The 23484-nt window shown below is 44.5% G+C and overlaps 1 protein-coding gene across 1 annotated transcript in view; it reads left to right on the forward strand.

Annotated features, from left to right (window-relative positions):
- Positions 1-16343, forward strand: part of lta4h (leukotriene A4 hydrolase) — a 55203-nt gene extending 38860 nt beyond the window's left edge. The window contains exons 12-19 of the mRNA XM_055652763.1: positions 3722-3866; positions 3955-4058; positions 6979-7049; positions 8602-8656; positions 12137-12232; positions 13384-13466; positions 14603-14707; positions 16012-16343. Of these exons, the coding sequence (XP_055508738.1) occupies positions 3722-3866; positions 3955-4058; positions 6979-7049; positions 8602-8656; positions 12137-12232; positions 13384-13466; positions 14603-14707; positions 16012-16129 (777 nt within the window). The 3' untranslated portion in view covers positions 16130-16343. The remainder of the gene's footprint in view (positions 1-3721; positions 3867-3954; positions 4059-6978; positions 7050-8601; positions 8657-12136; positions 12233-13383; positions 13467-14602; positions 14708-16011) is intronic.
- The last annotated feature ends 7141 nt before the right edge of the window (positions 16344-23484 follow it).

The raw sequence follows: 23484 nt of genomic DNA on the forward strand, positions 1-23484 counted from the left end.
TTTCATAACTGTTTTTAAATCTTTCAATTGCCAAATGCATGTACTTTAGAATCAGAAATACAGCATAGAAACAGGCCCTTCAGCCCACAAGGTCCACTCTGACCATCAACCACTATTTTACGCTAATCGTACATTAAATCCTAATTAATGTTTTTATTTTTCCCACTGCCACCAAATCCCCCAGGAACTACCATTCGCTGGCACACTAGGGGCAATTTACAATGGTCAGTTAACCTACCACCTGAATATCTTTGGGATATGTAAGAGAAACAGAGCACCCAGAGGAAACCTATGTAGTCGCCGAGAGAACAGGCAAATACCATGCCTATAGCATCCAAGGTCAAGGTTTGAACCTAGGTCTCGGGAACGGTGTTGCAGCATTCCCACTAGCTGCTCCCTATTGCCTCCTTGGTCATAAATTACTTTTACAGAAAATATGCTGGAATTTTAAAAACAAATCAAGCACATTGCAGGCAGCACTAATGCTGTAAGGATGTACGGTGTCATAATGGGAGAAGGAAATGAGAGTGCTCAGCAGAGGACTTGTGGGATACAGGGATATAATAATGGTATTCAGAAGGACCTTAACAGACTGACGAAGAGCATTATCTGCTGGAGCAATTTATTTTTGCAAAGAAAGCTACGAGCGGGGCTTGTACTCTTGCAGAAGCATACTCGTGGGGTTAACACTGGTTCAATACAGTCAATGAATGTGCAGTCAATGAGGTGCTCTACTTAAGGATTTGCCAGCAATGCAGGTTTCCCCTGTGCCACCTGTCGATGGAAGGAAAGTAGACAAAATTATCTATTCTTGATTGCAAACCTTAGTTGACTGTTATCATGGAGTAGTGGGGTCTTTCCTGAGACTAGGAAGCTGTGAGTAGCCATGACTGTTAACTCCACATACAACACAGTCCACAAATGTGTTGCCCTGTTTTTGAGCACGCAGAATATTTTAGATCTCAGTGAGAAAGAAATGCGGCTAAAGTAAACTGCTGCAGGAACTCAGCAGGTCAGGCAACATCTGTGGAGAGAAATGGACAGTTGACATTTCAGGTTGAGACCCCTCATCTGGAAAGAGAATGGAGGGGAGATAACCAGCATAACCAGCATAAGGAGGTGAGGGGCAGGGATAGGGGGGGAGCTGGCAAATGATATGTGGATCCAAGTGAGGACAGCGGCCCAAGTAGAATGTGGGTGATGGTGGATGGATCAGGTGTGGATGATGGATAGTTGGAGAACACAAGGAAGGAGAAAGAAACTGGGTGATAGGGTCCTGGGTGGTGGTGTGTGGATGGATCAGGTAGGTCAGAAGGAGAGAGAAAGGAACAAGGGATCGGACCACTTGAAATAGGAGAATTCAATGTTCATACCATTGAGTTGTAGACTATCTAGTTGGAAAACAAGGTTTTTAAAAAAAGACATTGCTGTAGTAACTTAGTGGGCCAGGCAGCATCTCAAGGGAACTTGGATGGGCGACATTTTAGTTCTCCTTCAGACTGATCATGGGCGTTAGGGCGCAGTGGGGAGGAAGATGGAAGAGAGATGGGGATGGGACAAAGTCTGGCGAGTGAGGGGTCATTGCAGATGAGGGAGGTTTTTGATTTGCAGATGGTTATACAAAGGCCAGAGGTGAAAAGACATATTATGAGATAAGGAGATATACTGTAAGGATAGAAGAGGCACAAAGTGTGAAGCCAGAGGAGGGAATATAGGTGGAAGGATTCGGGGGACTGGAAAGGGCAAAATGGGCAATGGAGGTGAATTGTTTGTAGGTTAGTTGACTAAAATTGGAGTATTCAATGTTCATTCCACTGGTTAGAAAGCTACACAAGCAATCTATGAGGTACTGATCCTCAAGTTTGCATGTGGCCTCACTCTGGAATGGATGAAGGCTGGGCCAGAAAGGTGAATGTGGGAGTGGGAAGGGGAGTTAAAACAGCTATCAACTAGGAGATCCAGCAGGTCTTGACAAACGGAGCACGTGTTCGGCAAAATGGTCGCCTAATCTATGCTTTGTTTCGCCGATGTAAAGGAGGCCACAGCGGAAGCACCAAATGCGGTGGATGAGGATAGAGGACATAGACGTGATCCTCTGTCTATCCTGGAAGGACTGTTACATGGGTGGATGAGAGGGAAAAGTATAAAGAGAGGTGTTCCATCTCCTGCAGTTGCAGGCGAATGTACCTGGGCGTGGCTGGTTTGGATGGAAAGGGATGAATGAACTAAGGAGATGAGATGGGTATAGTCTCAGCAGTAAGTGGAAAGTGGTGTGAATGGGAACATGTGACTGGGGGTTGGTCACAGTGAAGGTGGTGGAAATATTGGACAATGATATGTTGAATACGGAGGCTGGTGGAGTGAAAGGTAAGGACCAGGGGAATACTATCCTTGTTCTGTCGGGTGTGAGGGATCAAAAACAGAACCACAGGACACAAAGGAAATGCGGGTGAGGAATCCATGTATGACAGTAGTGGGGTAAACTATGTTTCCTAAAGAAACGGGACATCTCGGATGTCCTAGAATGGAAAGCCTCATCTTGGGAGCTGATGTGGCAGAGACAGAGAAATTGATGGTAGAGGATGGTGTCTTCGTAAGAGGCAGGGTGGGAGGAGGTGTAGTCCAGATAACTAGGAGTCAATGGGTTTATAGTAGATATAAGGTGTTATTCTTCTAGTTAACATTTGTCTGCATCCTGGTGGAGGAGGAGGCTGAGAACAGGCAGGTCGGTGTTGTAATGGTAAGGCAATGGTTTGCATTTGGGAGCTCCAGATGGCCACTGCAGATATAGTGCAGTTGCTTGGCAAAGCAGGGCAAAATGCAGATTGATTGTTATCCCTTAACTGGAATGGTTTCAGGGGAAATTACTTAGTAAAAAGTATTTGATCTGAAAGGAGAGGAGTTATTTTTATGATTGCGACAGACTGGAGATGAATGTCGTATACTCTATTACAGTTTGCATTAGTCATTTTGGGGAGCTTTGTGCACGTGTGTGTGTGTGTGTGTGGTGGGGGGGGGGGGTTATTTCAAGGTTAAGCTGAGGGTTTATTGAATCAGCATCCAAGTGATATGTAGATCTATAAAATATTATTCCATCCAAAACTCCTTGGAGTTAATTTTCAAGTTAACTCCAACTGAGTGCTTTACTTCAAATTATTTTTTAGAAAAGCACTCAGTTGCTGTGTTTCAAAAACCTTTGTATATTTAATAATAATTATCAATAGGTATCTAGTGTGTCAGATTCTATTTCCTGGGCATCCCTTGGGATATGCAGCAATGGTGTTTTTATAAATTATTGTCTTGAGCTCAAGAGAGTCCACCCTAAGAATTGTATCCTGGAAAAAAAGTTGCACCTGGAATAGGTGCTTGGATATAATGCTCTTCTGTAGTATTATATTATGTACCACAATAATGAACACAGCTTTTTACAAGGTTTTTCCACCAGTAAAATTGATTCCGAAGATTAACACCAGTTAGGTGAAAGTAACTTAATCTTAAATTATTTTACTTAGGTAAATCTACATGTTAAACAGATTCCAAATGGTAACTGTACGAATCTGAGGCATTTACTTGATACTTTATCCTGTGACATCCCTGATGCATTGAGACATATATAATTTATTTTGGTTTTCTGGGTAAAGAATAAATAAGATCTGTTTTGTTTCATTACAGAGTAAATACCAAGTTCAGAAATGTAATTAAAATCTATGCTTTGTACTAGGTTAAGACTTTTGGTCCGACTAATCCTTTGACCAGTCTAATTCCTGAACTCCGTAACATTGACCCTGATGATGCATTTTCATCAGTACCTTATGAAAAGGGATTTGCTTTGCTTTATCATTTGGAGGAGCTACTTGGAGGGCCAGGTAAATACTCCATGTTAAAAACTATTCATCTGCTTAAATGGGTATTTTAAGTGAAGTTGAAAACAATTTGTTCCACTTATATTTCTAGAAATCTTCATGGGGTTCCTCAAGTACTACATTCAGACTTTCGCCTACCGCAGCATAACCACGGAAGACTGGAAGAATTGCCTGTGTTCATATTTTTGTCATAAGGTGAATGTCTTTAGAATGGTTTGTGATCATTTTTATTTTCACATTTTATCAATGTGAAATTGCAATGATCCCTTAAAATAGAAATCTGAAAGTTAGCTGCTTACTGACTCATGAATGTTGTTTTTATTTCCGTCACTTCACCGCATTTTAACACTGAAGGAACTTTTGGAATCTCACAGCACCTCTCCATGTTTCACGATGTCTCTAGAATAGCCTTAGAATAGGCTAGTTGTTATAGCCGTTTGCTGTGCAACACTATAGAATTATAATACGCAGCTTGCATTAGTTCCAAAAATATCTGCATTGTTGTTGTACAACAATATTACAGCAGTTATTTTGTTGTCACAGAAGTGCTTAGTGCTCCCTCCACTTAAAAAATGTCTGGGAAATTAAGTTTTATTATTCTACACATTGATTTTCTAAACAAAACATTAGCCTGCTATGAAAATTGACTCCTGAACTGGAAGTTTGGCGGCATCTTTAGCAACTACTAGAACACAAAACAGTACAGCGCATGAACACACCCTTTGACACACAATGTCCATCCTAAACGTAATGCCAAGTTAAACTAATCTCTGCCTGCAACTGATCCGTATCCCACCATTCCATGCACATCCCTGTACCTACCGAAAAGCCTCTTAAATACTGCAATCGTATCTGCCTCCACCATCGCTCCTGGCAGCACATTCCAGGCAGCTATGTGTGTGTTTGTGTGCGAAGATCATCTTCAATCTTTGCCCCTATCACACTAAACCAAAGACTGTCAGTCTTTCACGTTTCTACCCTGGGGGAAAAGGTCTACAAATTCTGTGCCACTGTCTACCCTGTCTCTGCTGTGGGTTTTGCTGCCTCCACAATGGGAGTCGGGATGAATAAGGACTTGTTAGAATAATGTCCAGGAAAAGCAAAGCCATGCTGCTTTGTTACATTGAGGCTGCTGTCAAAAAGCTTTTTTATCCTGACTCCATATTACAGCATGACCCAGCTGTACTGAGACAAGCCAGTTATAATTAAAGTGAAACATGCTGAGGAAATGTGACCCAGAATGATTTTAATTCTCTCTTTCTCGCTTCCTTCCACCTAAAGACAACTGGGCAAAGCTTGAATGTAGATTCATATGTTAAGTCCAACAGGAAACCAATTTATCTCTAGGTGGTTTCAAGCAGTGAAATGAGAGTTAGTTCAACAGAGAAAGTTGGGTTGGGTGACTTGTAGAATGTTTTTCAAGTGCTGGTGTCCATGTTTTTTTTTAGAAAGTTAGTACAGGTGCACAACCTTTTATCTGAAAGCCTTGGGACCAGACACTTCTCGGATTTCGGAATTTTTCGGATTTAGCGTAGATTAGGTAGGTAGTGCGGGCGGCTTGAAAAGTCTGGAGCGGCTGCCTCCTCCCCGGAGACCGGGGAATCATTGTAAATCATTGCTTAAATGTTACTCAGTTAGTTTGGAGGGATTTTATGTGGTGGAGGGGGGGGGTGAAGGGGGAACCTTTAATTCTTAGTCCCCTACCTGGTCGGAGAGGCGGGGAACGGGCAATGCCTTACCGGGTCGCCGTGCAGTAAGCTCCGGAGCGCTGTTGCCGCCGACTCCCAACATCGCGGAGCTGGGGGCTGCAGGTGTCCGGCCGCGGGCGCCGCCGGTTGGAGCTCCGACCCCGGCAACACTACCCCTGGCTGCGCGGCGCTCCAAATCCTGCGCCGCCCGTGGCCGGACGCCCGCAGCCCCAGCTCCATGATGTTGGGAGTCGGCGGCGTCGTAGCGCTGAGGATACCAGCGGGGAGCGGGCAATGCCCCCGATGGGCCCCGGGTCGCCGTGCTGTAAGCTCCGGAGCGCTGTGGGCCGCCGACACACAACATCGCGGAGCTGGGGCTGCGGGCGTCCGGCCACGGGCCGCGGGCCGCGCTGGATTTGGAGCAGCCGCGCAGCCAGGGGTAGAGTTGCCAGGGTCGGAGCTACAACCGGCGCCGCCCGCGTCGGACGCCCGCAGCCCCCAGCTCCGCGATGTTGGGAGTCGGCGGCCACAGCGCTCTGGAGCTTACTGCACGGCGACCCGGTAAGGCATTGACCGCTCCCCGCCTCTCCGACCAGGTAAGGGACTAAGAATTAAAGTTTCCCCCTTCACCCCCCCCCTCTCTCTCTCACATAAAAGCCCTCCAAACTAACTGACTAACATTTAAGCAATGATTTACAGATGTGTCTCCCCGGTCTCCGGGGAGGAGGCAGCCGCTACAGTAGTACAGACCCAAGTTGACCGTGGATCGTTTCAGACCAAGTTTGTCGCCAAACGCGAGCTTTGGTGTGCAGACGACATCCTGGAAAAAATGTCCGGTTTTCGGAGCTTTTCGGTTTCCGGAACTCCGGATAAAAGGTTGTGCACCTGTATCAGTTAAGATACATGTAACATGATCTAAGTCTAGGTAGGAGCTATATTTAAGAGGGAGTTGGATGTGGCCCTTGTGGCTAAGGGAATCAGGGGATATGGAGAGAAGGCAGGTACGGGATACTGAGTTGGATGATCAGCCATGATCATATTGAATGGCGGTGCAGGCTCGAAGGGCGGAATGGCCTACTCCTGCACCTAATTTCTATGTTTCTATGTTTTTATCAACAAATGTTGACCAGGTTTTGTTAACTTGGAAGATGAAAGATGGTGTGAAGACATGAATCCTTGAGAAAGTTTTCTTGTGGACCAGGAAAGCCAACAGTGTTTCCTACAAATCCAAAATAATCCTGTAATCTAATCTCACACTCTTCAACCTTTAATCCTGTCTAGTCTGTCCGCTGACTAGATAGCACTAATTAATTTAATTCTTGAACATATTTTTCTATATTAGAAGTTGAGGCATTGGTTGAAGTAGCACTTGAGAGAAGTTGAGGCATTATTTGTGGTGTGCCACTAATAATTTCACTATTCACCAGACTGATGTGTTGAATCAAGTTGACTGGAATGCATGGTTCCATTCTCCTGGGATACCGCCATTCACACCGCAGTGAGTAGCCTTTCATCGTAATTAATTAAACCAAGGCATCTTTTTTTTAAATGAACATTATCTGTGATTTAAAACAATTACTTCAATAATTCATTCACTTCAGGAAAACCAGCAGTTCATTTTAAATTATTGTAATCTCAATTGAAATATTTCTGGAACTGTGATATTTTGAGCAGCCTTTAATCTTTTTAGAAGGATGCATTCAGCCAACAATGATAATTAATAGCCATGAATAAAGTTTATTGTATCGTGTTCCTTTTAGCTTTTGAAATATATCATTACATTACACAAAATTGTATGCTATTGATGTCGAAGGGATCTTCAAAGGCTTTGAAATGACCTATTCATTCAATTTCCATTCAGTTTCCAGTAGAAATGTGCATGGATGGGTTTTTTTAAATGGAGGCAGGAAAAAACTAAAACTTCCCTAAAACTAGGGGAAATATTCATTTCAATATGTAAATGAAACTTGTAAATAAAGAACAAAGCAAAATGTCTAGATGCAGCATGAGCGTTTACAAATGTGCATCAGGCCAGAGATGGATTTTGAGACTGAGAAGAGTTTGCCAGGGAATTCTAGTGTTTAGTCCAAGGGCAATTGAAACATGACTGACAAAGGTGGAACAGTGAAAATCAGGGATCCACAATTAACTGCAGAGAAGTTGAAGACTTCTGGAGGAGGCTAAGATAGAAGGAGAAAGTGCATGAAATGATTTTAAAACTAAGATGAAGATTTTAAGATTAAGATATTATTGTGAGTGAAGACTGATGATGGTGAGGTAGGTAGTGTTTCAGTTAATATACATGTAACATGATCTAAGTCTAGGTAGGAGTTTGGCAATGTTAGGGTAGAACAGTCTTGCTGATTAGAGCAGAAATGTGAATAGATGGTCATCTAGGAGTTAAATCCAACACTTAAATTGAGAACCATTTTGGGGTCGGCAGACAGCTCTGGTAGAGGAAGTACTCCAATTTTGGAACCAATCTACCAGATTTCTCCAATTACTTGCACGTGGAAAATATGTAAGCATGCTGGATGAAGCAATTTGTTAAGCATTACATTGATATAGATCTTTCTATTAGTCAGACAAGGTTTCTGTTAACTTCAACAGGTGTAGTCAGCGAAGGGTTGCTGGAGTCAATAGAATAAAAAAATGAGGCTACCTGATTTTGATATCTGCTTCTGTCAAATCAACATGGAAGTGAATTCTTGTCTTTTTAGCGTTCAAAGTAAAATTTAAGCTCTTTAACAATTAACCTAACATTTATCGATTGGTTGTAGTGCAAAATCTTCAACTGAAAGTCCATGTACAGTCTGAAGAAGGGTTTCGGCCCGAAACGTTGCCTATTTCCTTCGCTCCATAGATGCTGCCTCACCCACTGAGTTTCTCCAGCATTTTTGTCTATCTTCCATGTACAGGAGCTCAGGCACAACAATAATTTTTCAATTCTCTATTTAAGAAAATATCCCACCGTGTACTTTCTCCGTGTATTATTATTTTTTCCTGAACTGCCTTTCACCAGAGTATATATGGTTGTGCTTGTTTTGCAGTTACGACACCACTTTGGCTGACTCTTGCAGATCCCTCTGTAAACGGTGGATCGCAGTGAGTAAAATCGATCTGTCAAATAAAAATAAACCAGTCATCCCCCCCCCCCCATATGTTAACTTTGTGAAATGTTTAGTTAATGATTAAGCAAGTGCCTAGACTGTCTGAAAACTGAAAGTTTAAAAAAAAACTCTAGACACTGCGAACCTGAAACAAAAACAGAAAATGCTGACAACACTGTTCATAGGAACATGCAGCATGGCCTCAGGCCATGTCTGAAGAAGGGTCTCAACCCGAAATTTCACCTATTCCCTTTCTCCAGAGATCCAGCTGTTTAATCCGCTGAGTTACTCCAGCTTTTTGTGTCTATCTTCGGTTTTAACCAGCATCTGCAGTTCCTTCCTACACATGACATCCGGCCCTTTGGCGAACCACGTGTGTGTGTGCCAATCTATTTACTTTAATCCTACATAAGACCCTTTTTTTTTTCTTTTTAAATCTCCGTGTACTTTCTCCGTGTATTTATCAACTCCCCAGAGATTCCACCATTAACTTGCACACTAGAGCAACTTACAGTGGCAAATTAACCTCCCAACCCACATGTCTTTGAGATATGTGGGGTAATGAGAGCACCTGGAGGAAGCCATGCGGACACTGGGAGTACGTGCAATCTCCACACGGGACCTCTAGTCAGGATTGAGCTGGGATCTCTTGTCCTGGGAGGCAACGCGTCTCCTAGCTTTTGACACTGTATCATGCCACTATGATGATCACAGTTTCTCAGTTTCAGTTTTTTTATAGTTTCAGTTTAGTTTACTGTCACGTGACCAGGGTCCACTGAAAAGTTTCCGTTGCGTGCTAACCCGCCAGCGGAAAGTTAATACAAGATAACAAACGAGCCATTCACAGTGTAGAGATACGATAAGGTAATACATTAGTTTAGTGCAAGGTAAAGCCAGTAAAGACCGATCAAAGACAGTCCGAGGGTCCCCAATGAGGTAGATAGTACTGCTCTCTGGTTGTGGTAGGATGGTTCTGTTGCCTGATAACAGCTGAGAAGAAACTGTCCCTGAATCTGGAGGTGTGCATTTTCACATTTCTATAACTTTTGGCCAATGGGAGAGGGGAACGGAGGGAGTGGCCAGGGTGCGACTCAGCCTTGACTATGTTGCTGGCCTTTCCAAGGCATGTGAGGTATAAATGGAGTCAATGGAAGGGAGGTTGGTTGGTGTGATGGTCGAGTTTGCATCTAGAATTCACTGCAATTTCTTGCAGTCTTGGATGGAGCTGTTTCCAAACCAAGCTGCGATGCATCCCGATAATGGTGCATCGGTTGAAGTTGGTGAGGATTGTTGGGGACATGCCGACCTTCCTAAGCCTTCTTAGGATGTCGAGACGTTGGTGTGCTTTCTTGGTCGTTGCTTCAATATGGATGGTCCAGGAGAAGTCGTTGGTGATATTCACTCCTAGGAATTTGAAGTTTTTAACAATAGACAAAAGGTGCAGGAGTAGGCCATTCGGCCCTTCGAGCCAGCACCGCCATTCAATGTGATCATGGCTGATCATCCCCAATCAGTACCCCGTTCCTGCCTTCTGCCCACATCCCCTGACTCCGCTCTCCATCTCTACTTTGGCGCTGCCAATGTAAGTTGGGGTATGTGTACCGCTTTGCTTCCTGAAGTCGATCACTCTCTTCTTGCTGACATTGAGAGAAAGGTTGTTGTCTCGACACCAGGACACAAGGTTCTCAATCTCCTTCCTGCACTCCGACTCATCATTATTTGATATCCGGTCCACAATGGTGGTGTTGTCTGTGAATTTGTAAATGTAATCAGATTTGTACAAGGCTGCACAGTTGTGGGTGTACAAGGAGCAAAGAAGGGGGCCGAGAACACATCGTTGCGGAGCACCAGTGTTGAGGATTATCATAGAGGGTGACTTGTTACCTATGTGCCATGATTGGCGTCTGTTGGTCAGGAAGTCGACGATCCAGTTGCAGAGATAAGTGTTGACTCCAAGTCCCGTCAGTTTGGTGTTGAGCTTGGATGGTATAATGTCGTCAATGAAAGAGTAGGTGTCTCTCTTATCCAGGTGTTCCAGGGAAGAAGGGTCTCGGCCCGGAACATCACCCATTCCTTCTCTCCAGAGATGTCGCCTGTCCCTCTGAGTTACTCCAGCATTTTTGTCTATCTTCGATTTAAACCAGCATCTGCAGTTCTTTGCTACATATTAAATCTACCATGATTGGTCTCAAAGATCAAGAGTGTTATAGAGTTATAGAGCCATAGATTCATACAACATGGAAACAGGCCCTTCTGCCCAACTTGCCCACATTGACCAACATGTCCCATCTACACCTGTCCCACTTGCCTGCGTTTAACCCTAAATCCCTCTAAACCTGTCCTATCCATGTACCTATGTTCTGAATCTCATTTTTGTTATATGGTTGGAACCTTTTTTAAAAATGGCAGTACAGGTGCACAACCTTTTATCCGGTGTTCCGGAAACCGAAAAACTCCGAAAACCGGCCATTTTTTCCAGGACACACTCGCGTTTGGCGCCAAACTTGACCCGAAACGACCCACGGTCAACCCAGGTCTGTACTACTGTAGCGGTTGCCTCCTCCCCAGAGACCGGGGAGACACTTAAACATCTGTAAATCATTGCTTAAATGTTAGTCAGTTAGTTTGGAGGACTTTTATGTGAAGGGGGGGTTGAAGGGGTAATCTTTAATTCTTAGTCCCCCACCTGGTCGGAGAGACGGGGAGCGGTCAATGCCTTACCGGGTCGCCGTGCAGTAATCTCCGCAGCGCTGTGGCCGCCAACTTCACAGCCAGGTTGTAGCTCCGACCCCGGCAACTCTACCCCTGGCTGTGAAGCGCTCCAAATCCAGTGCAGCCCGCGGCCGGACGCCCCCCACCCCAGCTCCGCAAATGTTGGGAGTCGGCGGCGTCGCAGCGCTGGGATACCAGCGGGAAGCGGGCAATGCCTTACCGGGTCGCTGTGCGGTAAGCTCCAGGGCGCGGAGGCCGCCTTCTCCCAACATTCGCGGAGCTGGGGCTGCGGGCGTCCGACCGCGGGCGGCGCTGGACTTGGAGCGCCTCGCAGCCAGTGGTAGAGTTGCCGGGGTCGGAGCTCCAACCGGCACCGCCCGCGGCCGGACGGAGCCCCCAGCTCCGCGATGTTGGGAGTCGCCGACCAGGAAGGGGACTAAGAATTAAAGTTTCCCCCTTCACCCACCCACCCCACCACCACCACATAAAATCCCTCCAAACTAACTGACTAACATTTATGCAATGATTTACAATGATTCTCCGGGGAGGAGGCAGTCGCTCCAGACTTTTCAAGCCGCCCGCGCTACCTACCTAATCTACGCTAAAAATCTTCCATTCGGAAATCCGAAAATGTCCGAAATCCGACAAGTGTCTGGTCCCAAGGCTTTCGGATAAAAGGTTGTGCACCTGTACTTGGTAATTTACTGGTGAACTTTGAGATCATTCTTTGGTAATTAAAAAAAAAATTAAATTATTGTTGCAGGCATCTGATTCTGAACTGAACTGCTTTAGTGACAAGGATCTGATTAATATGTCATCTCAACAAAAGATTGAATTTCTTGCTCTTTTACTGTTGGAGGTAAGGAAACGATTTGGGGGAATTAATGTGCATTTGTCCAGAATGTCAGAAAACTAGCTCCTCGAGTTGAGTTACTGAATTAGAGATGACAAATAATTTTTCATTTCCTCACAACATGGAAGAGACTATTTGGCCTTGCAGTTCCATCATTTCGTGCCCCCATTTATTCTTGGCGACCTGTACTGCAGATGCTTTAGACTTTAGAGATCCAGAGTGGAAACAGGCCTACCGAGTCCGTGCCAACCAGTGATCCCCAAACAGCAAAGCTACTGTTGCACCACATTGCCGCCCTAAAGCTTTTACAGCTATTGTACCCGTGAGCTATTACAGCACCCCCCCCCCCCCCCCAACAATTCTTCTACTATAATCCAATATAAAAAAGAAAGGGTTCACAAATTTGAACATTTTCTAAATCGTGAAAATTATTTTCAAGAATATGAGTGTTTTGATGTCTTCAATGTAGGGAAACATCCTCAGATGTTTTACATGGGTGCTCTTAATCATTTGATGTTCAGCTACCTAATATGATATTTAGAAGAGGCCTGATAGTTTGATCAAAAGTAGATTTAAAAGTGGAAAGGGAAGTATAGTGTTTCATGGTGACATTGACAGTGCCTTTCCTATTGACTGTTACAAAATCCATAAAAATACTATTAAAACTAAATTGTTTTCCTAAATATAGTGACCATAAGAATGGTTTGCCATTGACCGTTAGAGTTTATAAAAATAATATTAAAACTTGTGCTTTTAAAATTTGCACATTAATGAATGTAGCCCTTTGTTCGACAGCAGTTTTAAATTCAACCCAGCATTTAGTTTTCTGGATTACAAAATTGTATAAATAATTACACCCAGGCAGAGTTCAAAGTTCTGTCTTCCAATGAAATATCGATTGCTCAATATTTTAAATTATTTTTAAAATGCAGCAAATATGACAGAATTCAAATATTTTAGTTTGGAGCAATTATTCTGTTTCAATATTGAGGAAAAATCCCATATGATGTAAAATGTTCTTAAAATAGCTGCTTAGAAGAGAATGTTTATGTAATATGTTGCAACGAGGTGAAATTGTATTAAAAATGGTGAGTTGGTGTTTAGTTAATGATAATACAATTTATTTTCCAGTAACAACATTTCTCTTTGGATTTTAGCCTCCACTGCGACTCAACAGTGTGAAAAGAATGCAAGACCTTTACAAATTTAACAACGTCAAAAATGCGGAGATAAAATTCAGGTAGAATTTGTGTTTGTGGGGTGAAAATGTGAATTTGAATGGCTTTTCAGAAATGAAGAAACCTGGGAAAAGCATACTTTTTCCAGTCTTCTCATGTCCACCTTGATTGCGTAGCTTCATATGAGTGATCGGTTAAATAATGTCCCCACAAATTATAATTGCCATAAAAAAAGTAATGCCTGCACGAGTCAATTCTTTCCCAATAAAGGCCCTTGGTAAATGAGCTGGGAAAAGACAAATAGAGCAAGGAAGTAAAGCATAAGCAGGTCGTGACAATGGCCGAATGCAGCAAAATGTTTAAAATCAATATCATTTTGGTCTAACGGGTAAATCCAGTATTGAATACCCATTCGTATTTCCCCTTAAAAATGCTGTGAGTTGCCATTTGAACCCCTGCTGTCTTTATGCTACAGCTAATTACATGGTGTTGGGAAGGGGTTCTAACGGGGATTTTGACCCGGGAGTATGAGCTAATAGTAATGTATTTCTAAGGTAGTAGAATGTAAGATTTGGAGATGAACTTGCAGATTATGTAGGACAAGGGTAGCAGACACGGGCAGACAAGGTCGTGGGAGATCTTGTGATGAAACTTTGAGTTGCTGCATTGCTCCTTATATTGTACAAGTGTCTTGTCGCCTGTCCAATATTGTTAGAGCTACAATCATTCCAGCAAGATTCATTTGCACTCCTCGCCTGTGTCTTGTCATTAGAGAATCACTTACCACAAGAGCCTCAGTGTCCAACTCGCGTTGCTACAGTATTGGTACAGGAACTATAAATTGACATCTTGAGCAAAGCAAAATGACAGACTCCAATATGTTAAAATTTATTTCAATTTAAACATGCCGATCATAGAACAGTAGATAGACATAAACGTATTCCAATGCTTAAAATTGAATTGTTTATCAATTAAATTATGCAAATTTAATATGAATAATTTTAATATTTTAATGGGTTCATTAACATTAGGACCTTTTACATCACAAGATCTGAACTGTCTAAAACTGTGCTAAATTGTCCAGAGCTTGCATCAGTCATGGCATCGCCCTATATATAGCCTCAAGTCACTTTGCCGTTTGAACCGAGTGATATTGTTAGTAATTGTTTCAACACTTTTTGAAAACTTTTTTTACAAGATGGCTGAGATTATGCCTCCGAAGTCATTGGGAGAAAGCCATTCCTCTTGCTCTGGAAATGGTTACTGTGCAAGGCAGAATGAAGTTCACTCGACCACTTTACAGGTACCTTTCTAACTTGACGATGACATAGTTGCTCTGTAATCTTTGCTTTAATGTATGCTTTAATTAGTAGGGGTGTGCACGTGTGGTTATATTACTGCATTTAATGTTTCGGAGGCAGGACGGATGAGAGTAGGTTCAGGAAGTAGAGGAAATGTGAACCACATGGAAATTCTAACCACATTAGCAGGAAGTCAAATTTCCTGAAAAGGGAACCTTCTCAGTTGTTCTGGAATGGAAAGTTTCGTCTTGAGAACAAATCAGTTGGAGAAGGAAAAATTGGATCATCAAAACACATAGGAGAAGAATTAGGCCTTTTGGCCCATCCTGTCCATTCGATCACAGCTGGTCTATTTTTCCCTCTCAACCCCATTCTCCTGCCTTCTCCACGTAACATTTGACGTCCTTCCGAATCTAAAACCTATCAATCTCCTCTTTAAAAATACCCAATGGCCTCCACAGCCAACTATGATAATGAATTCACCAATCTGTCTAAATAAATTGCCCCGACAAATTCCTCTTCACCTTTCTTCTAAAAGTGCACCCTTTTATTCTGAGGCTGTGATCCTTACAAGAGATTGGGTTGGAAGTGATGCAGTCGAGATAGCTGTGGGAAGTCTGGGCGTTTATGGTAAACGTCAGCGTAAAGTTGAATCTTGAATTGGAAAGGGGGGAATCCAGCAGTGTCAAAATGTCCATGAATTTGACCACATATTGGATTGGACGAGCTGCTCCGATATTGTGTTGGATGCAGATTGGAACGATGGCAATGTAAAGTAGAAGACTGCATGAAAACCATGATTGTGCAGCAATTGGAAATTGCTAAATGGCCAACATTATCAATTTAGCTGTATCTCTTGTGTAACATTGAAAAGTACTTAATTTCATGATTTTTTTGTCAATTTAAAGAATTGTATTCTATCAAAATAAACCCAAGATCTTTAATGCAAGTGTCTCCCTTGTGTAAATTAGAATGTATTAAATTATAGCCACTGGAGTGGTAATCTGCATCTATATGTGATTGGTAATTTCGACGCTGAACTGAATTCTTTACTTGTACAATGGACATGATATTTTAATTAAAATAATTAATAAAAGTGCCCAGTAAACCTACAGTTGTAAAACCTTATTTGTATTTTATTTTCTGAGGACCACATGCACTCTCAAATATAATCAGTATTAATTACATTTGGTTGTTTGTATAAAAATGTGCCAAAACTGGGATCTGTCTGAACCCCAAAGTTAGAACGACGTTACATTTTCTGCATTTTAGATAGTTCCTTAATGTTGTTCACTGAATGTTACAGGGAACTATACAACTTTGAAAAGGCTCGTCAGCAAGCAATTGATACCTTTAAGACCAACAAGCCCACCATGCATCCGATCACAGCTGCTCTTGTGGCCAAGGACCTCCACCTCGTCTGATCATTGACTACTACCACATTTGCAGCTTTTTGGATTAAAATTCAAAATAAAGCACCTTGATTATCTAGATACTTCTAATCACAAAATTATGATCAAATCATTTGTTGATTCCAATCCGTTTCCACTTAGTTTAAAGTGGAATAGAATTGTTCTGAAAGCAGTCTTGAAATCTATTGTTTTACGAAATAAGTTTGAAATAAAATTCTTCATTGTTTACCCTGTTTGTCTGTCTTTTAATATTCAATGTAAGTCTGCTAATATTCAACCTGAATGGTTACCCTTTGCCGTTGCTATCCTTGCATGAGGGATTCCCATATTTCTAATTCAGGATTCAAACTTTGCACTGATATTTCCTATAAACTCTGACTGCCGCAGCTACCTCGACTGCAACTCATCCCACCCTATCTCTTGTAAGGATCCCTTCATTAGTAGTGGGAGAGTCTAGGACCAGAGGGTACATCCTTTAGAATGGAGGTGCAGAGGAATGTCTTTAGACAGCTTGGTGAATCTGTGGCCATTTTGGTTCATCTGGAATCGGAAATCACATCATTAGGGAAGGGCATTAAATAAAGCATAACCAGTGTCAACTATAATCATATGAATTTAAAATTTCTTTCAATTTAAACATGCCGATCATAGAACAGTAGATGGACACAATATGCTGGAGTAATTCAGGAGACCAGGTCTGAAGAAGGGACTCGACCACAAATGTCACCTATTCCTTTTCTCCAGAGAATGCTGCCTGACCCGCTGAGTTACTCCAGCATTTTGTGTCTACGGTGTAAACCAGCATCTGCAATTCCCTCCTACACAATGATGGAATTGTATTGTGGAGGATCTATCCACATTTTGCATTTTCCAGACGCTCTCACTGTCTTCAAAGTTGTACACCAATTTTATCAAAGTAATCAAAAGTAGAACCCAAAAGCTTATTTAAGGGGCTTCCATTTTGATATTATGTTTGGTTCTTTGTTATCAAAAGTTACGGTCCATCTCTGGAACACTGCCTCAGTTTTGGGGTGACTCATGGGAATTCCTGGTCGATGCCACTTAAAGTGGAAGAGGAGAATTGAGAATGGGTTTGTGTGGTGGTTGCAGAAGCCTAGTGTAAACAGAAGGTGATTATGTTCCAGAACAAGGGGTCACAGTTTAAGGATAAAGGGGAAATCTTTGAGGACTGAGATGAGAAAAACATTTTTCACATAGAGAGTGGTGAATCTGTGGAATTCTCTGCCACAGAAGGTAGTTGAGGCTAGTTCATTGGCTATATTTAAGAGGGAGTTAGATGTGGCCCTTGTGGCTAAAGAGATCAGGGGGTATGGAGAGAAGGCAGGTACAGGATACTGAAGTTGGATGATCAGCCATGATCGTATTCGGTGCAGGCTCGAAGGGCCGAATAGCCTACTCCTGCACCTATTTTCTATGTTAAAGAAAACAAATACAGCACGGTGGCACAGCACTAGAGTTGCTGCCCTGCAGTACCTGAAACCTGGATTTGTTCTTGACTGTGTGCGTTTAGGGCCTGTCCCACTTGCCGATTTTTTTGGTGACTGCCGGCGTCATTGACTGATGTATCAGGTTCGCCGAAAGATTTTGAGCATTTTAAAATCCAGCAGCGACAAAAAAAATGTTGCGACACTTGAGGGGACACCGCACGTCAATACGTCATCACGCCACGTCACCGCCGCATCACGCCACAACTTTAGCGGTGACCTGATACGTCAGTCAATTATGCCGGCAGTTGCCGAAAAACTCGCCAAGTGGGACAGGCCCTTTTGTCTGTATGGAGTTTGTGCGTCCTTCCTGCGACCTACGTGGGTTTTCTCCGGGAGCTCCGGTTTCCTCCCACACTCCAAAGAAGTACAGCTGTAAATTATGCACCTCTGACAGACACAGAACAACAAACACAGCATAATCCAGCCCCAATGGCAGCTGTCAACCTCATTTTGCTTATGTTAATTTTGCAATTGCTATTTGCTCCTCTATAGTTCCCACCTCACAAACTATTACCCGTTCTGCCAAGTAACTCCCAATTCATCTTATTTCGGATTAGGCCAGTGTAACAAACTAGGATTGAAAGAGATCTTGTGGTTAAGGATCGTCTGGAAAGTCGCAATCACAGCTTGTGTTGAACTGCAGCCACAGTTTCAGGCAAATACCCACGATTCAAAACCAGTGATCTCAAATAAGGTGTGAAAGTACAGTGGACTATAAAAATAGGCTGAAAGAATGGTGTACAAGGAATCACAGCTATTTTGCAATATATTCAGCAGTGGGATATCCCAATCAGAATGAGTCAATGAAAAAGACGTACAAACTATGGTTAACAAAGGAGGTCAAAGAATATATTTTTTTAAACTGGATCACACAGTAGCAAAAGTATTATTAAGAATTATTCAGAATGCAGCAGCAGGGACTAAAGATAGAGAAAAATTGAGAGGGAACTGGCAAGTAACGTCAAAATAAATACAGAAGAGGGTAGAAACAAGGATCTAAACATGCCAAGGAAGCACGTGACTTGTGTGTGGAAAATGTGTCCACATTTTGTACTTTCCAGATGATTATAGTTTGAGAAATTTTTCAGTTGCACAGCAATTTTAGAAGGGTCCCGACCCAAAACATCACCTATCCACGTTCTCCAGAGATGTTGGCTGAGTTACTCCAACACTTTGTGTTTTTTTTTTTAACCAAAGATAGTTGCTAGGCTCAGAGAAACTTTGATACAACTACATCGATAGATGCTCCTGAACACACCATCAGTGAGTGATGTAACCTGGGGTCATTGGGTGTTTCGGGTCTTTCAACATCAGACACCCTCACCCAGGCGACCCAGCCGTGGTTGATCAGACCATGACTTGTGTTCAGGTGGCATTCGCTCCTCCCCATGGACCTCCTCTCCTGATCCAGAGCCATCTCGAGGCCTTCTCCGCTGCCTCTATGGTGTTCTTGATTGCCCTTCTCCTTGCCACTCCGTTGATGCCCAGGGCACTCAAGGCTTTGTAGAGCGATTGCCCTGCAAAACCTCTGCAGCCAACCTCGATGGGCATACACCTTGCCTTCCAGCCCTGCTTGCGGCAGTCTATGGTGAGTTCTTCATATTTGGCCATCTTCCTCTCATGGGCCTCCTCCAGACGGTCCTCCCACGGCACTGTCAATTCCAACAAGACGATGTTTTTGGTCGCCTCTGAGACCAGTAGGGTATCTGGCCTCAGGGTGGTCGTGGCAATGTGCTGTGGGAACTTCAGCTGTTTCACCAGGTCTATGGAAAGCTGCCAGTCCTGCGCAGTCGCCAGGATTCCTGACTGATTCCTGGCTGCTGTGGTTCTTGGCAGCTGCACTCCGGCCTTCACGAAGGTGATCATCTGGGTGGTGGGGCGTTCTCGTCTACAGCTGCTGATTCCCATGCTGATGGCTTCTGCAATGGGTTTGAGAACCTGGTCGTGACGCCATGTGTACCGGCCCTGCCCAAAAGCCTTTGGGCAGCAACTCAGGATGTGTTCCAAAATCCCCTTGCCTGAGCATTGCGGGCAATCTGGAGATTCCGCTTTGCCCCAGATGAAGAGGTTCGATGGGCTGGGCAGGACATCATACACTGCCTGGACCAGGAACTTGATGCGCTGTGGTTCAGCCTGCCAGAGCTCAGTCCATGTGACTTTTCGGTCCATGGCCTGCTCCCACCTTGTCCAGGCTCCCTGCTGCCTCAATCCCACTGCTCTGGTACACCTCTCCTCCTCCATCACTGCCCTCACTTCCTCCTGGACCAGCCTGCGCCTCTCCTTCCCCTTGGCCTTGTCAAACTGGGGAGATGGGAAGATTCCCAGGCCTGCTCTTCCCCGAGTCACTGCTCCCACCAGGACTCTGTGGCGTATCCGGGACTCCGCTTGCAGCACGGCTTCGCCGGCTCTCCACTTCCTCCCAGTTTTCACCTCCACCCCTGCTTGAGCCACCTTGGGGTCGCTGGAGTCCCTGTACAGCATCACCTCTCTGGCCCGAGTCACCTTGAACTCCTCCTCCAGGGACTTCAGGGGCAGCTGGAGCTTGGTGTTATTTCCGTAAAGGGCGATGCTGCTAAGGCTCCTGGGCAGTCCCAGCCACCTTCTGAGAAAGCTGCTGACTTTCCTCTCCAATCTCTCTACGATGGATATTGGGACTTCGTAGACAAGCAGTGGCCAGAGTATCCTTGGCAGGATACCATGCTGGTAAATCCATGCCTTGAACTTGCTCTCAACCAACTCTCCAGCTCCTGACAGGTTGCCTGGACAGATGCTGTATCCTTCAGGCTGCTGTTAAACACCTTCCCAAGATTCTTCACTGGCCTTTCGGAGACAGTTGGGATTGGTGACCCTTCGATGCGGAAGCGGAACCTGTCCGTGACTTTGCCTTTCTTCAGCACCAGTGACCTTGATTTTCCTGGCTTAAACCTCATCCTTGCCCATCCAATCAGTTTCTCCAACCCCTGCAGGATCCACCTGCTTCCTGGCACTGACTCAGTGGTGACAGTCAGGTCGTCCATGAAGGCTCTGATTGGTGGTTGGCTCATTCCTGACTTGGTCCGAGGGCCCCGGCACTCTGGCTCAGCAGACTTGATGATCATGTTCATCGCCAAGGCAACAAGGATCACAGAGATGGTTGTGATGATCCCAACCTCCAGTCTGTGCCACTCTGATGTTACTGACCCTGCTGAGACTCTCATGCTGAACTGGTTGTAATAGTCCAGGATGAGATCTGCCACTTGGCCCCACGGGGCACATGATGCTTGGCCATGACTGTCTGGATCAGCTTGTGTGGGATGGAGCCGTAGGCGTTGGCCAGGTCAAGCCAGAGCACTGTCAGGTCTCCCTTGTTCTCCCTGGCTTCTCTGATGAGCTGGGTCACCACTCCCGTGTGCTCTAGACACCCCGGCACTCCAGATAAGCCTCCCTTTTGCACTGAGCTGTCGATGTAGCCATTGCTGGAGAGGAAGTTGGTCAGCCGCCTCGCCACTATGCTGAAGAAGATCTTGCCTTCAACACTTACAGGGAGATGATTCTGAACTGATCAATCTTCTTGGAATCTTCCTCCTTTGGGATCCAGACTCCTTCAGCGAATCGCCACTGCTGCGCCACTTTTCCTCTCCTCCAGATGACTTTCAGGATCTTCCACAGCCGTTTCAGTAACAAGGGGCAGTTCTTGTAGACCCTGTAGGGGACTCCGCTCGGGCCAGGGGCTGAGCCAGCTCTTGCTCTCTTCACAACGTCCTGGACCTCTTTCAGGAGTGGCTCTCTACTATCAAACTCCTTGATGGGTGGAGGTGGTTTTATCAGGATGTTGCACTGGCCCAGCTCCTGCTGCCTGACGGGGTCACTGTAGGTCGTCTGGATGTGCCGGTCGATCTCCTCCTTAGAGCAAGCCAAACTCCCACTGCGCTTCTGCCCGAGTAGTTGTTTGGTGAAGCCGAAGGGGTTGGCTATGAAGGATGCTCCTCGCTTCCTGGCTCTTTCCTTCCGGCGTCTTTGGTGCCACTCAGCTCTACGGAGGGTCATCAGCTTCTTCCTCAGGATGGTTGGCAGCTCAGCCAAGGGGGGGACGTTGCTCTTCCCTGGTCTCTTTATTCTGCTTCTTGAGGGACTTCAGCTCCTGCCGGATCTTGTGGATCTTTGTTGTTCGTTGGTTCATGGTGAAAGGTGTTCTGGCCGGCTTCTTCTCCACTTCTCCAAACCTTTCCACAACTAGGCTGATGATGATTGTCGTCATCGACCGCAGCCTTCCGTCCACGTCTCCCTTCGCAGTTGCTTCTAGCACCTTGTCGACGTCCTCGTCGAACTGATGCCAGACTGCCATCTTGCAGGCCTGAGGCCATTTGACTCGAACCTTCTCTGGAGAACTGTTCCGAGGGACTAGTTGCGCCACTTGGAGGCTTCGGGCTCTATGGGGTGATTCCGGGCCCGGCTCCTCCTGCGTCTCACCAGGTAAAATACCTGTGCGTTGTGACACTCCCTGTCCCTCCAAACACTTCATCCGGGTCTGGTGAATCTTCAGGCCTCAGCTGTTCTTGCAAACCTTACCACATCTGCATTTGATACGCAAACATCAGTGTGCTGGGGTCTACTATTACGAAAGGTGAGATAAAGATATTGGAGCTATCTCAACCTTTTAGCTGTTTAAATGCCTAAATATAACACATGAGAAAACCTGGTGGACTTTATGTGTAGGAATGACCTGCAGATGCTGGTTTACACCAGCAAATTACTCCAGCATTTTGTGTCTATCTGCTGGACTTTAATTGGATCCACTAATCGGCACACACAGCTCTATCTACAGCTTTGGCGGCATGTTAGTGCAACGGTAGAGTTGCTGCCATATAGCAGACCCGGGTTCGATCCTGACTACGGATGTTGTCTGTGCGAAGTTTGTACGTTCTCCCCGTGACTGCGTGGGTTTTCTCCGGGAGCTCCACACTCCAAAGACGTACATGTTTGTAGGTTAATTGGCTAGGTGTAAATGTAAAAATTGTCCCTAGTGTATAGGACAGTGCGAGTGTACGGGGTGATCGCTGGTCAGTGCAGACTCATTGGGCCGAAGGGCCTGTTTACGCGTTGCATCACTAAACTAAAACTAAACTACAGCATCTTTTTACCAATGTAATTTTGGTCTTAGTTAACCAATTTAATTATATCACACTCTAACTTAGATCCTTTTTGGGAAGTGGCCTTGTGGTATAATGTGGCTTGACCATAAGCACCAGGTGCTGGGCAAGATTTGCAAAGCTGTTTCAGATTGGTTTACCTCAGTCATTGAGAAATATACACATGGACATGGGTCATTTCGTGCACCAAGTCTTGGCCAACCCTCAATGTTTACCCCACATTCTCATCAACTACAACACACCGGGGTCAATTTAAAGTAGCCACGCCAGCACCATACCTGCACATTTATGAGATGTACGAGGGAACCTGTGTGGTCACGGAAAATGTGCACCTCTACACAGGCAACACCAGGGGGCAGGATTGTACCCAATCTGGAGCTTGAGGCATCGGCTCTATATCTGTGCCACTGTGCAGGTCTTCCTGACTTACTCAACCCAACACTCGAGAACTGCACCAAGTAACCTGTCACCAGAGTCAGCCATGCTGACGTTTTTTAGCTTGTGTCAGCGGGTCCAAATTAATTATATACCCAGAATGAAAGAAATCGGGTATAATATTTAATTTAGAATTTTAAAGAAATTGGTTTCTTTACTTATTCAATGCACTGATTGTTAGCAGGTCAAGTGAGAATGCTTGATGAGGTTTAGCAAATTATGCAAGAAATGCTGGTGATTTTTAATGTACGTTGACTATAAATTGACAACGTTCCTTGCACATTCTATTTGCAGG

The sequence above is a fragment of the Leucoraja erinacea genome, chromosome 22 (assembly GCF_028641065.1).
Source record: "Leucoraja erinacea ecotype New England chromosome 22, Leri_hhj_1, whole genome shotgun sequence".
Taxonomy (NCBI): Eukaryota; Metazoa; Chordata; class Chondrichthyes; order Rajiformes; family Rajidae; genus Leucoraja; species Leucoraja erinaceus.